The following is an 18,114-nucleotide window of genomic DNA, read 5'->3' as shown; positions in this document are numbered from 1 at the left end:
CTAACAGACTGCTGTTGACTGCCAGACACTGAAAAATGTTTGTCTCCATTGCTGTTACTTAATAATTCTAAAATTATAAACAAAGAAATCATTCTCTCTCCCCCCTCGCCCCTCTCAACTGGCTTTTGGGGTTAGAAGCTTGAGTATAGCTGCAAAAAACTTCAGATGACAGTATACAGTAGGTGTACTGTCAATGCATACAATAGTTGTACAGTACTACCAGTGTTTTCTGAGTACCTCAGTCACACAGGCTCCACATCCCTTAAGATACGTATGTCCATCATTGCAGTGTTTGTATGTAAATGCTGCATTTTCTGTTAGATATTTCAGTTCCCTTTACATAAGATTTGCCATCCATGGCCAGATTCTTTTACATTTTCTCAAATCCTGTTTTTGGCAGCAACTGATACCGGAGTCTTCAGAAAGTAAAAATTCCCCACAATAACAATATAATATTACTAAGTTATCTATTAACATGCCCAGAGTGGTTCAGCGAAGTTAAACTGAGAGTTAATGCCACTCAGGAATAGAACCCAGCTCTTCCTGACTCTGTTCTAACTACTAAAGACTAGACAATGCTGCCTTCTCAAAAGCAGTCTAGTTCTCAGGGCAGTAAATGGGAAAACAATATCATCATGACACTTGCATCTGTCATCTGATATCCTAAAGCATGAGATAAGATTACCCTAGTCTAAGCATGAAAATTACGAAGAATTTTGGTAATAAACTTCTCTGTCACCATTATTTGACTCTGTAATTTCCTGCAGCAGTGAATTCCATATGCTGAGCACATGTCTTCATGACTAGGTATTTCCTTCAATTAATTCCACATCTACCTGCTATCAATTTCCTCAAGCTAACTATTTGCACAGCTAGGGGAATATATGGGGAGTCCTTCAGTACTTCCAAGCTGTGTGTATGAATCTTGTTGACCATGTTGGTTGGAACAATTTAGCCATACTATCTTCTCTCATATCAATATACATATTGACTCTTTTTTTTTTAAATGGTATAAAACTACCACAAACTTTAGGACCCTCTGTAACATAAAGACTGTAGTGGGTGAAATCACATTACATTCTTTAAGTTGAACTGGGCAAACTATCAGAATGTGAAGCTTTTGCATTTTGAGGAGAAACTAATAATTAAACAGAAGCTCATGTTTTAGTGACAAGGAGAGGAGAAGGGATCTTTTCTGAACAGAAACAAGTTTCCTAATTTGAGTGTACCTTATGCTGATTTGAAAAATCACCTTTTATCCTGCTTTCCGGCATTCTTCAATGACCAGATTCTTCTCCAACTGCACCACTTGAACAAATCTGCCAACAGCTGCCAGCTTCAGCTGAAGCAACCAGAACCTCAGAATTATGAGCATCTTGGGAATGGAGGTTGTTCGTAACTCTGAACAAAACGCTATGGTTATTCTTGCAAAAGTTTATAACTGAACATTGACTTAATACAGTTTTGAAACTTTACTGTGCAGAAGAAAAATGCTGCTTTTAACCAACTTAATTTAAATGAAACAAGCACAGAATCAGTTTCCTTACCCTGTAAAAATTTTTTTTTTAATTTCCCTTAATTTTTTTAGTAGTTTACATTTAACACAGTACTGTACTGTACTTGTTTTGGTTTTTGTTGTTTTTTTGGTCTCTGCTTCTGCCTGATTCTGTACTTCTCATTCCAAATGAGGTGTGTGGTTGACCAGTCAGTTCGTAACTCAGGTTTTAGTGTATTTCTGAAAGTAACTACTGGCTTAGAGCTGTAGGGTCTTAGGCCCCAATCCTGCAAAGACTTAAGATCATGTGTAAGTGCTTACAGGATTGGGGCTTTAGTGGGGCTTTAAGTCTGTCCTATATTTGCATCAAACTGGAATAAAAGAAAGAAAATCTCCCAGACAATAAATATTAAGAGACCATAGATAGTAACATCATCCTACCGCTGTACAAATACACATTCAATCTTAACATTTTTCAAATATATCTTTCTTCAAATATATGTTTCAAATACTTTTTCATTTATTTCTGTTAACACAAGCTGTGTGTAAAAGTCTTTTTAACCTATTATTATTATACCATCCTTTTCATGCCAGTGGTGGTGCCCAGAGTGGAAACTAGTCTCTTCCATCCCTCTCTGTCATTATCTTCTGCTGCCACCTGCTCAGTGGTGTTGGGATTGACTATTCTGCCCTTCCTGCCAAGGGTTCTTCTTAAGGTTTCTTTTGTGCTCTTTTTTCCTCACACCAGTTGGTTTCCAGCTGATTGCTTCACGTGGGAGTCTATGTGTTGGCATCCAAAGTATGTCCCAAATATGTCCAGCACTTCCTTCTAGTGGTGACGAGCTACTGGTTGGTAATTTCTCAGATTTCTTCATTGGTGATCAAAGTTTCTCCATCCAATGACTAGAATCTTTCACAGACATTTGTTTTCTAAGGCATCTAGTTTTCTAGGTAACATTTTAATAGGTTTCCAGCTCTCACCACCATATGTTAGCAATGAGATTACATTTGAATTGAAAATTCTGTTTTGTTTTGGTGCTGTATATCTCTCATTTCCATATTTTGTTGAGTTTAGTGAGTGCTGTGAATGCCTTTCCTATCTTTGATATCACGTCTTTATTGAGGTCTTCATTGGCTCATATGGTGCTGACCAAGTAAATGAACAGTTCAACCTTCTTGATGTTTTTGCCTTCTAACATGTTTGATGTCTGGGTTTCAAGAATGTTTGTTTTGGCATAACTGATTTTGAGCCCTGCTTGGCCTGCTGTTTTTGCCAAGGTATCTGTCTTTGTAGCTTTTTGGGGGTGTTACTCAATAGTGCAATATCATCAGCAAAGTCTAGGTCTTCTAGCCATTTGCCATCTACACAGGCTATGCCAATGGTTTTGTTGCTAATATACTTCTCATTATCTAATCTATGGATTTAAACCTAACTGGTTTAAATTACTTAGATGCAAGATCTTTCCTCATATCATTACACCCACTGATTTTAAAATCAGTATAAAACTGCCAGAAGCTTTATAATCCTAGGGGCTCCTATAAAAACTTCCAGCACATTGCTTCAGCTATGTGTCGTCTTCCACATAGAGGATGAAGTCTCCCAGAATCTGATGATGCTACTTGGTAGGCAACACTGAACACCTGTGGCATGGATTCATGTCCTTCCTGGATGGTTAAGGCCAATGAGAAGGCAGTATGCTGTAACTGCTGCTGTTGGAGATCATTAATGCTGCTTTTCAGGTTAGGGATCCACATGCACATATGTCATCTGATTCTCCACTGACTTGCACCTTGTGCATTCATTTACACATGTGCAAAGGTGAGTGCAAAGTGGGTGCAAACACAACTAGTCTCATCTGGTAGCATTTTACATTGACTTTGCACATATGTAAATGACTACACAAAGTGCAAAGCAATGAAGAATCAGAGCAGATGTGTGGCTCTTTCTTTAAAAAGTCTATTTTTGTTGTTCACTTTGGTGAACTACTGGCTATTTCCTTATATTCCCCTTTTGGGAAAGGTTACTCAGAAGATGGTGATTAAACAGCTTCAGACCTATGTGGAAACAATTAGATTTTTTGTCACCTTTCATTCTGGATTTAGACAATCACATAGCATGAAGAAAGACCTTAACATGATGGATCACCTCCTCCTAGCAATGGACAAAGGAGATATGTCTTTGCTACTAATACTATATATAGGCTTTCAAGGGAGGTTGTGGAATCCTGTCACTGGAGGTTTTTAAGAACAGGTTGTTAGACAAACACCTGTCAGGGATGGTCTAGATATATTTGGTCCTGCCTCAGCACAGGGGGCTGGACTTGATGACTTTTCCAGCCCTACATTTCTATGATTGGTTTTTTATATATAAAGGCTGCTCAGTATATATATAAAGGGCTAGAAGGTACAAGTTTTGACATGCCCTAACAGATCTGTACTGGAGATAATATGCCTTGACAATAAAACAAATGCATGTGTTAAGGCATAGTGAAAACTAGCTTCTTGTTTCCTTCAGATGTGATATGACTCTTCGCATCACCCAGAGACAAATCAGGACCCTTTACCAATAGGACACCCTTATTAATTATTATTATTATTATTTTATTAATAGCTAGTTCTTATATATCACTTAAGCACTATATATTTGCATGTAGCTAAATAAGTGAGCCATTACTGCTGGTATACTGTTCTGGAATACACAAAATATAAACAGTAAACTAAACAAGTAACACCTCAGTTCTGCAGGTCTGATGGATGATCAGCCATTTAGCATTTTAAAAGAGTAGCAAACTCCTCTTTTGGAGGCAGGTGTCAGCAGGGAATTTTTCACTGATCTTGTTTTTACCCACCCCCCAGACTGGTTATTGGCATGTTTGCTCTCTTTTGGCACAAAAAGATTTTAAATGTTTAACAGAATGTTTGTTAAAGTCCTAAAGATTTTAAAATTAAAAATATATAGGATACCATTAAGTTACTATTTCATACAGATATAAAATTTCATACTTTCTTATGAATTAAAACAAGAATTCCAGGCTGAGAAACTAGTCCTTAAGAAGGCATAAATATATATTTACCTATAAATTTAAATAATGTATACCTAAACATTGGCATTCTGTTTTAAAACAGAACACCAAATCCTGCAAACTGTATTTATGCCTGTATTTTGGAACCAATAGGATATGTATACTCCTTTAAGATGGTTGGCAAATAGCAAATATCAGGTTTATTTTATGTCAGTAACTATGCCATTAGTAAAAGAATCAAATGAATAAATCTAAAAAACTCTGAAAGTTTCTTTTCCCCTTGCTGCTATGTTGTACATCAATATCTGTTATGCTATGCACACATTTTCTGTAATAAAAAATGTAATCAGATTATTACATTAGGCCAAAGACTGAACAGGCAGGAAACTGAACTAACTTCTAACCCCTGGTGGTTTTCCTTCCAGGTTAGGTTAGGTTTGAGGCAGATTGGCAGGGCAGTATAGAGAAACTCGCTCCTATGTGATTTCTGTGCATAAACAGAAGACTTCAAAGCCATCAATGTAAAACCCTTAGCGAGGATTAAATTCCCACACACCAGAGAGAGAGCTGAGGGAGAGAATTTGTGGAAAGTTAACAAAATTAGAACATTGTGTCTCTAAATTAATCAAATCTATTCAAGTTATTTCTAGGGCACCAATGTTTGGCTTGACGATCACACCCTTGAGCTCGGGCCATTCCAACTCGACTGTGAAAATCACTTTTCTGCAGGTTCAAGAGTAGCACCGCAGGACTGCAGCTAGGTAGCCGCCCCCTTTCGTTTCTTAGAGTGGGGCAGGTTGTGGGAGAGGGGGTTCAGAGTGAAGGCAGCGGCAGCCTCAGCTTGCTGCATCCCCTCTCGGTGGCTCCGAGTTTCTAGCGGATCCTCCAGGAGATCCTGCCCGGCCTCGCATTTCTAACGGGAAAAAAATCCGGGCGGGGGAAACCAAAACCCAAAACGAGCCTATGAAAACCAACATTGCTGAGCGCTGCTCAGTTCCAACAGCAACACACAACTATTCCTGTTATGTATTTCACGAAATGGCTTCTGGCACCACTGATTCGTCGGGGGTTTCTTTTTAGTCTTATTTGGGCAAATGTCAGGGTGCGGGAGAATCAGGGACAGAGGAGTGCTGCTGACGGGAAGGGACGGGCGCTGACCGAAGCTGCAATCATTCCTTAGCGGCTGGCCCAGAAACCCTGCAGAGCCGGCTGCTGTACGTCTGTCCTGACCTGCAGCCCTGCCCCGACCGCCTCTCCAGCCCTGGGAGTCCACCCCGCCCAGCCAGTTCACCTGGATCCTGACCAGCGATAGCCTCTGCCCTTTGCCTCCTGGCTTCCCTTCCCACGCACTCTGCCAATTCACCTCCGCCTGACCTGAAGCACCCTCTGCTATCCTAGAGCTGGGAATCCACACAGCTCAGTCCATGAGTGCAGCACCCCCTGCTATTCCAGCCCCGGACAGCTTCTGAGCCGAGACTGCCGCCAAACTATGTGGTGACGACTTAGTGGTGCAGACAACACAATCTCCACACATTTGAACCCACATCTCCAGAGATGAAAGACCCCTCCGTGAACGTACCACTCACAGCAGCAGCTATCTAACTCCCCTGCTCCTTTCAGCTAGGGATTTCGCCTGCTTGATGCTTGCAGCTTCCCCCTTCTCTCCCTCTTGGCTTTTTACATTTCTTCCCCTCTGATCCATTAGGTATTTACTGACAAAGCAATGTGACTTTTAACACCGGTTCTCCATGTGCACGGCCCTGCAGAACTGGGCCAGATAAAACCGCTCCCCAAACCCAGCTGGCTGGATATTTTTCTCCCCCTCCACTCTCTCACTATACCAGCCAAGCGAAGGACTCCTCTTTCTTTCTCTCTGTCTTTTTCCAACCCTCCCTCCTTTAGTGCAAGCCCAAGACGCAGGATCCTGTCGAGGGAAAGTGCTCGTTGAAATCATCGCCACCACCGATCCTGCGCCCGAGGCTCAGAGGAGAGAAAATCTCTTTACACCCAACCTCCTTCGGCTCAGGATTTAGCATGGCAACGGCTCCAGGTTATAAGAGATTCACACTCACCTTTGTCCAGTACATGGGATCTGTCGGTTTCCTCCTCCAGATCATCTCTGTTGAGGCTGATGGTGAGTTCAATGCAGTTCCGGGTGAGTTATTATTAGTGGGATCAGATCTGTATGTTGAAATATATTATTGCCAAAACTTTTAAAAAAACCAAAAAACCATTTTAAATACACGCCCCATTCCGGGTTAAGAAACGTCTGATTTTTTTAAAACTCTACAAATATTCTGGGGTTAAACAGAGAAAGGAATTAAGATCTCATAAAACTGAGATTATTTTATTAGAACAAAATTATGTGATAGGGAATTTGTACAGGGGAAATAATAAAAAAGCCAAGTTAAGAAGAATTAAGTTAAATTTTAGAGAGCTTCTCCCACAGTCAGTAATGTCTCATATCAAATACCGAACCTGACATCTCCTCAGTACAAGTCCCTCTGAGTTGTAAGCATCAGGTACCTGAAAAATAGGAAGACAAAAGTCAGACTTTTCCTTGTAACGTCTTCTCTCCGGTACCACATACACGCTCAAGGCATCTGCCAACATTACTGCAGGAGTGTAAATTTCTTCATTTCACTGCTACTTGATTTCAATGGAACATGAATTTGGCAGAAAGCACCAGTTACTAGCTACCATGAAATGTTACTTTCTGCTCTCTGACAATAAACCTGAATGGACTGCATGCTTTTCCTTCCTGGAAGCCTGTACCGTTTTAACGATTTCACATTAATTAATGGTGATTAAACTGCCTTAACAAGAACGTGATTTGTTTTAAAAACAACAGTCTCTTTTCCTGGGAGAGATCAGGGCTGAATAGCTGCCACGCTTGTTTCTTCATACTCACAATCGGGATAGAGTTAAGTCTGATTTCAGTTTTTGTAAGTACACTAACCTCATATCATTGATGTTTGCTATGTGTTTACAGAGGATATTAAGACTAACGCTCAAACACTATTGGATAACAATAAAGTTTTCATTTTGCTTCAGGAATATTTCTTCTGTTTTTTTGTCTTCTATTTTCATTTATTTCAATTGATAATGGAAATAAGGGAGGAAAGAAAAAATGGAGACAAACTTTCCTTGCATGTGTATGTTTATTGCACGCTGTCTGTAGTAAACTTTTATACAGCAGAACTCACTGTCATGGGTTTGGAGACAATGAAATTGCGTTAAGAAAAAAGAAGAAGAAAGGTGTCCCATCTTTTCAAAGGACTGCAGTGTGCAAAACTGCAATTCCGGTTTTAGTGAAGGATCCTCTTATAGCAAAACGGCTTTGTGGAGAGAAAAATTTACTTCACTATATTTGGAAACAGGGAGACGGAGAAAGGAATACTTATTTTGCTTGGTTAAGAAAGCTTTTCCTTAAGTATCAGTGTTAGCTATTCCAGAGCCCTAGAAAGTTACTTATTGCATGCCTAGAAAGACTGGCTTCTGGTTGCATTTTAAACTGACATCCTCTGAGATATTGGAGAGAAAAGATGGTGAGATAATATCTTGTATTGGACAACTTTTGCTGATGAGAGAGACAACCTTTGAAACTTACACAGAGGGAAAAACGTTGCTGCTCTGTATTTCAGTGACAGTTTTTAAAGGTTTACTTGAGGGAGTTCATGACATATTTTAACTGGCATTCAGTAGTTTGTCACTTTCATTTTACATATGAAATAGACAGATATGGTAAAATAATTGGAAGAATTAAGAATTACAGGAGAGAAGACGTAAATCACAATATAACTGCCAAGCATTATTATAAAATGATAAATAGTCACCATTTTTATTTATCTTCTACATGTTATTATGGAAAACTTGTTGGTTCATTATTACCATGCTATTCAGTGTGTTTTCTTTATATCGTGATTTAGGCCAACTCCAAATAACTTGGTTTTATTTTACACTGACACAAGAGAAATCATTTTATGTGAAGTTATGTCACTATATAGAATTGCCAGGTTTAAACAGATCTGAGAGTATAAAACAGGAACAATATTTTCTTTCATAATAGATTCTGAACTGGCCTGAAAAGGAAACTATCTTCTCATTTGTGAAAATTATAGATGAAAATTCCATTTTGCAGACAATTCCTTCTCTGTAAGGTCTGCAGATGTGAGAGGTGAAATGACAAGGAACATCTCTGGATCATATATTTGTTACTTTAAAAACAAAATAACAATGTTTTGCAAAGTGCTGAAGGGATTTACAGTATACTTTGTAAGAACTTAATGAAACCACGACCAGCCTCTATTATAGGCAAACCTCAGAAATTGGTTACAATATATTTCCATAAGGGAGACTCTGGCTTCATTTTCTAACATGCAAATAATGACAGTGTAGACAATATAACGGGAGATCATACAGGCCTGGTGGAGGTAAAGTCTCAAGGCTTATTTGATCTCTTTTGGCTAATACTTCACCGCAGTACACCTGGACATGGTGTAGAAGATGTAGGTAGAAGTTAAAATAAAATATAATTTAGGATTGCCGTGTGACTTTTATAAGTTAAATGTGTTTGCTAACGGCATCTGGACTGAGGTCAGCCACATAGAATCTTCCCTAAGAGTCTGTTTCTCCTTTCACTTAGACTGGTGTAAATCAGGAGTATTTTAACTCCATTAGAGTCAGTGGAGTTACTACAGAGTAAAGCAAGGGTAAGTAGAGAACTAAGCCCTAGGGCTCTACATTCTAACGCAGTTCAACTATGACAATCATAGGTAGATTCCAGATTTGTACGTGGAGGGAATGTATATGCACCTGGATTTACATGGATAACTCACATTAGTATAACTCCCTGCTCATCAAAATAAACTCTAACCCTCACCCTTGTAAAGAGAGAGACTCTAGGTATGCCATTATGGTCATGACTGATCTCAGCTATACCAGTGTAAATATGGAGTAACTGGAGTTTGCATTTACACTGGGTTAAATTAATCAGGCCCTGTGAAAGTTGTACAGGAATTAATGTTTACTCTCTGTTTTACCTTTTTCACAGCTGCCAACATGTCCATATATATCAACATTAGTTTTCCATAGAACATTTCGTCAGATGAACAAAATGTTGTAGCAATGTGACAGTAATTAGTTAGTATAATTAATATAATATTGAAGTGAACACCAGTAGTTTACTTGTGGCAAAAGCTTAAAAAATTGCTCCAGCAAGAAGTCATTTTATTTGTTAAGTTTTGTGTTCCATGCAAAACATTTTGCCCAGTTCCAGTAATTGGGTCAGTACATAGATTGCAAGGTGGAAGAAATCCCAGGAATTCTGAATCCATAAAGTTAGACACAACTAGACACTAGCCTGAGCCACAAAAGTCTGACCTCAAACCGTATCTAATGTTTCCCAAATTAGGTTGTAATGGGATTTAAATACGGGGTTTGGGTTCATTTCTCAAACACAATCAAGAGTATTCTCACCTCAATATGTGCTTACAAAACTGCCATTAATGTTCACACACAGAGTGCAGACTAGACCCCAGTATTTCAAATGTGAGATTTCTTCTTAGAGAACCATCAGTAAACAAGAAAATCAGAGGAATTAGTGGATAGATGGAAAACGGATACATTTAAAAGGATAGGGGGAAAAGTAATAAGAAGCAATTTCCTGTACTGAAAAAGAATTAAGAAAACTGTTACAAAGGCAGCTCTCAGTCTCTGCCTCAGCACTTGGTTCCTGTTGCTTTTATCTATGTAGATGGAAAGGAAAATAATAAAATGAAATTTAAAATAAAAAACCATGCTAAACTGATTCTTTACATTAAGGGTGTAAAACAAACCCAAGAGAATGAATGGGAATTTTCCTTTGTCCTATTCTGGATGATTTAGTGTACCTTCTGTCTTCAAACTCTATGACTCTATTTTTGTGTTGTTATCTCCAGGCACTTGTGTATGAGCAGCAGGGTGTCAGCAATTCAGGTTGCCATTTACAGGGGGAAAAAAAGTTTGCCAGCTGCATCAATAAAATAAAAATCTAGTGTTTGATCCTCCAGCTCTTATTCCCCGTATGTGGGTAAAACAGAAGGTAAAATTGAATTTACCAGAGCAAGCAGCACAGAATTGGTCTTCCACTTTGCTATTTTTATGATTATGCAATATTTTAAGCAGTTTGAATGAAAGAAGAAGCAACCATTTCTTTTAGATCCTTACAGAAATAAACTCTCCATTCATGAACAACAAGCACAGATGATAATTACTAAAATCTGCTAACTGTAATTTTACAGTTTAATTGAACGCTCCACCCTTGCCAAGGCCATTGTGTTCCATAGCCATTGAAACAGCAACAAAATTGCTTTCTCCCTACAGAATGGATCTTTTGCCCCTCCCACCTCAACTTTAAGACTTGAACATAAAAATAAAAAATAACAATCCCCCCCCAAAATGTGCCTCTCCCCATCTCTAAATGGTCACCAGGTTTGGTTTGATGTGACTCACCAGGTTATACAACTTCAGGCAACCAGCCTGCTAGTATCAGGTCATGGGGTCAGCACACTAGGTGGGCATTTCTGGGAAGTAGGCAAGCCTGTGTTGGATGAGCATAGCCTGGAGATGGGACTGGGGGAATCCATACCTTTGCCCTGTTGATTTATGGAGATTAAACAGGAAAGGAGTTGTATTACTGTTCAATGGGACTGCTCTATGGTTGGAAACCCCCTATAAAAATGAGCTGCAAAGGATTTTTTTAATGCTAAGTTTATGGCTTTTCTTGCTTTGCTTCTTTCTAATATATAAAGAAAGCCTGAAAAGTTTTGGTCAAAGGAAAAGGGTTTGTTGGTGGTGGTGGTTTGGTTTTGGCTTGTTTTTTATCTTAGATATGTTAGGAATAAAGTTTGCTCTGGCCTTATGTCATCCCCAAACTAAAGGAGCTCAATCTATGTAGCTCATCAAAGAGAAGGTTAAGGGCAATTTGATCATGTCTATAATCACCTGCAAAGGGAAAAGATATCTGGAAGTAGAGGGTTCTTTAATCTAGCAGACAAAGACAGAAAAAAGTTCAGTGGCTAGAAGTTAAAGTCAGCAAATTTCAAAGGGAAGTAAGATGCAGTACAGGTAAGGACCATAGGAACAGATTACTAAGGAATGAGGTGTAAATTCTCCATTTTTTGAATCAGGATTGGATGTCTTTCTAGCAGACATAGTCTAGTTCAACCACACATTTTTGGTCCGGAAGCAGAAGTCACTGGGTGAAATTTAAGTTTTGTTACACAGGAGGACAGATTGAATTATCATAATGGTCTCTTCTGGCCTTAAAATCTGTGCATCTCTGGATACCCCAAGGCATCTTGTCTTATATACATTAGAATGCATTGGGGTGTTCTTTATTTTTTTACTATAAACCATTTGGGGCAGATACTATCTTTATTTTTGTACATTATATGGTGTTGAATACATTGTTTATGCTAAACAAATATTAACTTTCACAGAACATGCATAAGAATGGCCATACTGGGTTAGAACAATAGTCCATCTAGCCCAGTATCCTGTCTTCTGATAGTGGCCAGTGCCAAATGCTTCAGAGGGAATGAACACAACAGGGCAATTTTGAGTGATCCCCATCTCCTGTCGTCCAGTCCCAGCTTCTGACAAAGCTTTCCTTTTTCCAACAGGTCAAAAGATAAATATAGAATGGTGTAATAATATCAATACATTCACAGTGGAGGCTAAAAAAGCAATGCAATGACTGTGAAAATCAGTCACTGACTTTTGCTTTTTAAGATGCAAACTGCAGCAGAAAATTAATCAAGTGTCAAGAACAGTACAATTGTAAACAACAAAGGTTATTTCAAATACTTAATTTTTATACATATAATAGTGTTTTTGTTAACTGTGTTGTCTTATGCATTAGGACACAGAAAATAAGCAATCTGCAGCAGAACTCAACCTCTACTACTGTGGAATTTGTTATGTTTTCCATACTCAAAGACAGACATACATCACAGAATCCTACAATACTTGCTACCAAAATAGGCCTTTAGGTGCTGTGGAATTCTAAGGGTTCTGGACATAATATCTCTTCTTATAAAAGGCTCCCAACCATATCTAAATGGCTGCTTTTACTATAAAAAACATTGCCTATAAATGGAAAGTCATTAAATATTAGTGTTTCGTGTTGTTTATTAAGGCAAGACTTCCATTAGTTTCAAATGGGAATCTTGCCTGACTACTACAGCATTGGGCCCATTACTATTAAATAGTGATTGGAAAAAGAGATCTAAATTTTTTCCCAAAACTTGAAATGAGCTTTTTTTGAAGTTAGAAAAAGGTTGGTTTATGTCTCTACTCTTCTTGGTTTCAGCTGGGACCTAAAGAAGAAATACCAAAATACTGCCAGAAAAACTATTCTCAAGGCATTTCAGAACTTGCCAGAACCAAGAAGTGCATGAAATCTCTTGAGAAAGTCTCACAAGAGTTCAAGATCAATTTCTAGGCCAAAGAGGTGTGACTAGTTTGAATAGGCTAAAAATAAGCACGCAGAATTTAGGGAGGGATTCTGCCTTCACACAGATCCCCTGGCCAGCTCTGGTGTGGAAGCATAGTGGGGCAGAGATGGGATATGAGGAAGCATGTTAGGGGTAAGAGAGAGTGAGGGTATAGCACCAAAGCACTAAGCGGAGTTCTGGACTATTCTGAGTGCACAGAGCAGCCTGTGGCTAGCTAATTGACACCAGGGCCACACTGATGGCTTAAAGCCATCTTTACCTCCCCAACCCCTGGGCTATGCCTTTTGTGCTGTACCTCCAGGAGGCTGTCTATCTAAATCAGAATGAACCTGTGAACCTTCTAAGGTAATGCATTCAAAATTATTAATTCCATCTATCTTGCACTTCTGTCACAATATGCTAAGCTCTCTGTCCTAATGTCAGTATACGTGCTCTTAGAACATTAATGTTTTCCTCATTTACATTTGTGTGCATATGAATTTGCCCCTGATGAAAGAGAAGGGCTCATAAGCAGTTATTACACAGATGCAAAAATCCCCACTGTACATAAGCCTTTTCAACAAGCAACCTGAAAATTAAATTTCATTATTTGTATTGTTTATTATTATTAGCAGTAGTCATTAGTATTACTGTAGTGCCCAGTGACTGGAGCCCCACTATGCTAGGTGCTGTATGAACACATAACACAAGCTCAAAGCCAAAGAGTGAATATGTACCTGAAATGCTATTCATATATATTTTGCAAGCCCTCCCATTAGAAATGTTTCCAGGCCAAATTCTGCCCTGGAATATGTACACAAAACATCCACTGGTTTAAGAGTTACATCTTTGTATATGAGGGCTGAAGTTGACCAAAAGCTACTTTTACAATTTTGATTAATAATTTCAGTTATCAAATGATGTAGCATTGAGAAATGCCCCAAAGAGGTTCCACGAATGCTAGTCTATAAATAAAATTATACACTAATGGCCTCAAGCACTTTTGTAACACCATTGTAAGATGTAGAATTCAATATCAATATTGTAATTTTGTTTTATATAAGGGGACTTACCAACTATGTGTGCTACTATATATTTCCTATCATTCCCCAAACACTGCTCTAATGAAACCCTACTGCGAATGATGTAGAGACATTGGAAATGCCAACTGTCATGCTAGTCAAATACCAGAGGATTAAATCTTGTTTTATTTCATTTTAAATGAGAAAGCAAATAAAACTGAGAACACATGTTATAAAGTAGGCAGATAGCCATAATGTTCTTGAAAATTTTGGAAAAAGCATACAGGTCAATCTGGTATACAGGTCAGTCTTGTTTATTTGTACCCTGTCTAATCAAAAATTCCCAGTAACTTCCCCCAACACAATGGATTAGCCCCATGTTCCCCTAAAACCTATTTATCCAAATATTTTGGACATCCACAGAACTTTCAGACAGGTGGGACTGTACTATATTTTGAAAAGTAACTAAATAGGTTATCAAAATCTTTAATATTTTTTATAAAGTTTCATTGAAGAGCACTTGATTTGCCTTAATTGACAGCAAAATAATAACAATAAACAAGTAAGGAAAGTTGTCTCTTAGTTCTCAATTTTGGTTAATTAATGATGAGCTGCACTTCCTCCGATTACATTTTGATAGAGTTTGATCATTTACCAACTTAGTTTTCTTTTAAACTCTTTTCATTCAAATGTTTGTGGATGAAAGTAGTGCTTATTAAGGTGAAGGACTAACATTTACTGCTCAAGTCAGATGCTACCTATGTTTGCTCCAAACAACTCTGCTGGAGCACCTCAGTCTGAACAGAGCCTTCAGCTGTGCTGAACTGTGAGATGGTTTAGTAATGAGGACAAGTTCAGGGAAGGGACAAGGCCCTTATTCAGCAAGGTACTTTAGCCCATGCCTAACTTTTAGGATGCAAGCTGCCCCAGAACCAATGCATGGATTTCAAGTGGGTTTGTTTCTTCCCTGTTGGAGAGATCCCAAATGGCAGTGATGAAAACACGCTCTTCTTCCCTTTGGGAGTCTCATTACCACTCCTAGATTTTCACATGGCAGTTGTGGCACCTTTTTTCAGGCTATAGTTGGCCCCAATCTGCCAACATCCCCTCTGATGAAGAATTTGCCATAGTCATGTGCATATCTGTGACCATCAGGATACATTACTGTCTTGCATTCTATTTTTTGCCTTTGAAAAGTATTCAGAAGTTTCAGTAGTACAGAATGTAGTGGCTTGTTGCTTTCTCTGCTCTGCACTGGCTCCAGCTCATTTTTTATGGTAATTCAAGGTGTAGGTACAATGCCTGCCATATCAGAGACCTAATCTTGATTGGAGTCTCTTTGTGCTACTCTAATACAAATAAATAAATAAATAAATAAATAATATATGCAGTCTGGAATCCAGTTATCTGAAAGATAACTCAACATTTCTCATTGCAGGAATTGTAATCCTCTTGGGTGATCTCATTATCAGTTACTGGGGTTAAAATCTCTGCAGCTGATGGCAGCTGATGGCTGATGGCAGGATTGCTGTAGAATTGTGCTACAGAATCTAAGCTTTTATTTAACTAAAATGTTACTTATGATAACAAAGAAGCCCTTCCAGACATGAACTGATGTAATCTGATGTCTTCCTGGGTCTGCAGGTGTCCAAAAACAAATGCCCTGAGACTTGCGTTAACTCAGTGGGTTGTTAACTTCAAAAGTTAATGATGAAAATGTAAATGTCAACATTGTTAATTATTTTGCTGCTTACCATTTTTGCGGAATCATCTAGCTAATATGCTTATTCTACAAATCAATCATGTACCAAGCTGTCTTTTATGCAAAATCCTAACTGCTAAAACCTCCACCTTCCACCCTGATGAAGTCCACAGTGCAGTTGTGGACTGTAAGAACAAAAATCTGCAGTGCATTGAAAATTTAAGGTCAGGGTAAAATAAACCGAGTTTAAAAAAAAAACAAACAATATAAGGAATCTCTGCTGATTCTATTAGTCATTTTCATAATTCATTCAATAAAGCATTCCACTTTTAAAAAATGTGCTTGAAAGTGCTGCATAATTTCCAGACTGCAGCTCTAGTATGTTATGAAAATCAGGGTGATTTGCAGCAGAATTTATGTCCAAGTTGTCGCAAAATATATGAAGCAGAGATTGGGAATTAATTTGTTGCTGATATGGAAGAGTGAGTTACTTATTAGCTTTTTAAACTGCTATTTGTGATTTTTTACATTTGATTGTTTTTATAAATGTAAGTGTAAGGCACCCAGGTACTTTGTAATGGGTTCCATTACCAGCTCCTAAGGTATAGATTCTGACTCTAACTACACACCCATACAAGGGAGTAAGAACCCCTACTTATGGTCCAAGAGCTCTACAGACCTTGGGTCCAGGCACGTAAGGGTAAGGGGAGCCATTCACATGGGTCAGAAATATGTGGAGACTTAGCCCCACTTCTCTAATTGCTGACCAAAGTAGCTAGACCAAGGTATGTGTGTGTGTGTGCACGCACATGCTTGTATACAGGAGTAGTGGTATAGGCCAGCGGCAAGGACCAGATCCTTAAAGGTGTTTAGATGCGCAACTCCTATTGATTTCTATAGGAATTAGGCACCTAAATACCTTTGAGGATCTAGGCCTAAATTACTAGCTCCCAGGATCAAGGGTTCAGTTAAAATTAACTGAGATCATAAAAGAAAATAGGTTTACCTTTTCAGATGATAGTTTTGTCACAATCCACAATATATTTGTGTATTAATTTAATTGAACACTGTGACGTGACACATTTTGTTGTTGTGTGTGTCTGTCTTTGGTGCTGCAGGGAAGTTGTTCACACTTGAATCCAGAAACAGCTCTCAGGGTCTGGACCTAACAGCAGCTCAGAAATTGTGTGCTGACCTGGGCGCTCGCTTAGCAACTGCAGAGGAACTGAGACGGGCTATAGCGGACTGTTCTTTTGCCGTGTGCACCAGAGGCTGGCTGGCCGACGGTACCATTGGGTAAGGAGAATGGAAACAGCAAAATCCACCCTAACCAGCATCAATGATTGCTCTCAAATAAGCTTTTCCCCCCTTGGGTAATATTACTACTGAGGAACACTGGCCACAAAGAGAGCCTTATTTAACCAAGTCTCAAGTGCTGCGTTCAAATAAGCCAACTACACAGTTACCTTGCACAAAATCAGTCATGTACAGCTGATGATACAGAGGCATGAGTGTTCATTGGTCTTAAAGAATTTAATACACACTTCTAAAATATATTCTTTTTCCTTTTATTATGTTGTTTCAACTAAATTCCCTTTGGCACACACAATATCTTTAAATCCAGAAAATACTGAGTAGCTAGCTGTCAATATCACGGATGATGTCATTCACTATTATTTGTTGAATGCCGACCGCATGCTAAGCCCTAAGGGAATGTAGGCCCAGACCCTCAAAGTTAACTCCCATTGTGAGAGTTAGGCACCTAAATACTTTAAAGACATGGGCCTTACACCTTATAGGCCCAATCCTGCTGCCACTGAAGTTAATGGCAAAACTGTCACTGACTTCAGTAGTGCAGGGTCGGGTACTCCATGGACAAAATAAATAATAAACACACCGTCTGATCCAAAGCCCATTGAAGTCAATGGGACCATGCAGCGTAAATATATTAGTTATTATTAATTTTTATAGTGCCCAAAGAGGTGCTAGATTCCTCATAGAAATAAATTGAAAGACCTGGCCCCATCATAAGGAACTTACTCTTAGATCTGACATGATGAGTGAGGGTAACAAACAGGAGTGGATAGGATAAAAAAGGACATTGTCATAATTGACTTACTTCTTGTAGACACTGGGAAGAACGACACAATTTTTGATCAGTGGACTAGAATTTAGAAGTGTAATTTATCAAGATTATAAATTTGTTGGGGAATAGATGCCAAACTATTGGGCCTAACAAAATGGGGTTGTGATCTCACTTGTGGTCTCTAGGTGCTCTTGTCTAAACTTACCCTCACAGGTCACGCCATGTCTAAATGTAAGTTCCTTATGACAAGACCATGTCTTTTGATTTGTTTCTCTGGGAAAACTAGTACACCCTTGGACACTATAAAAA

At 38.7% G+C, this 18,114-nt stretch overlaps 1 protein-coding gene across 1 annotated transcript in view; it reads left to right on the top strand.

The window, feature by feature from the left end:
* The first annotated feature begins 6,430 nt into the window (after window positions 1-6,430).
* Window positions 6,431-18,114, top strand: part of SUSD5 (sushi domain containing 5) — a 58,205-nt gene continuing 46,521 nt past the window's right edge. The window contains exons 1-2 of the mRNA XM_067560883.1: window positions 6,431-6,652; window positions 16,838-17,015. Of these exons, the coding sequence (XP_067416984.1) occupies window positions 6,553-6,652; window positions 16,838-17,015 (278 nt within the window). The 5' untranslated portion in view covers window positions 6,431-6,552. The remainder of the gene's footprint in view (window positions 6,653-16,837; window positions 17,016-18,114) is intronic.

This window comes from Emydura macquarii, unplaced genomic scaffold (genome assembly GCF_026122565.2).
Source record: "Emydura macquarii macquarii isolate MOO-44397 ecotype Brisbane River unplaced genomic scaffold, CSIRO-AGI_Emac_v2 contig_2321, whole genome shotgun sequence".
NCBI classification, from domain to species: domain Eukaryota; kingdom Metazoa; phylum Chordata; order Testudines; family Chelidae; genus Emydura; species Emydura macquarii.
This window is presented reverse-complemented; position numbering and strand designations above follow the sequence as displayed.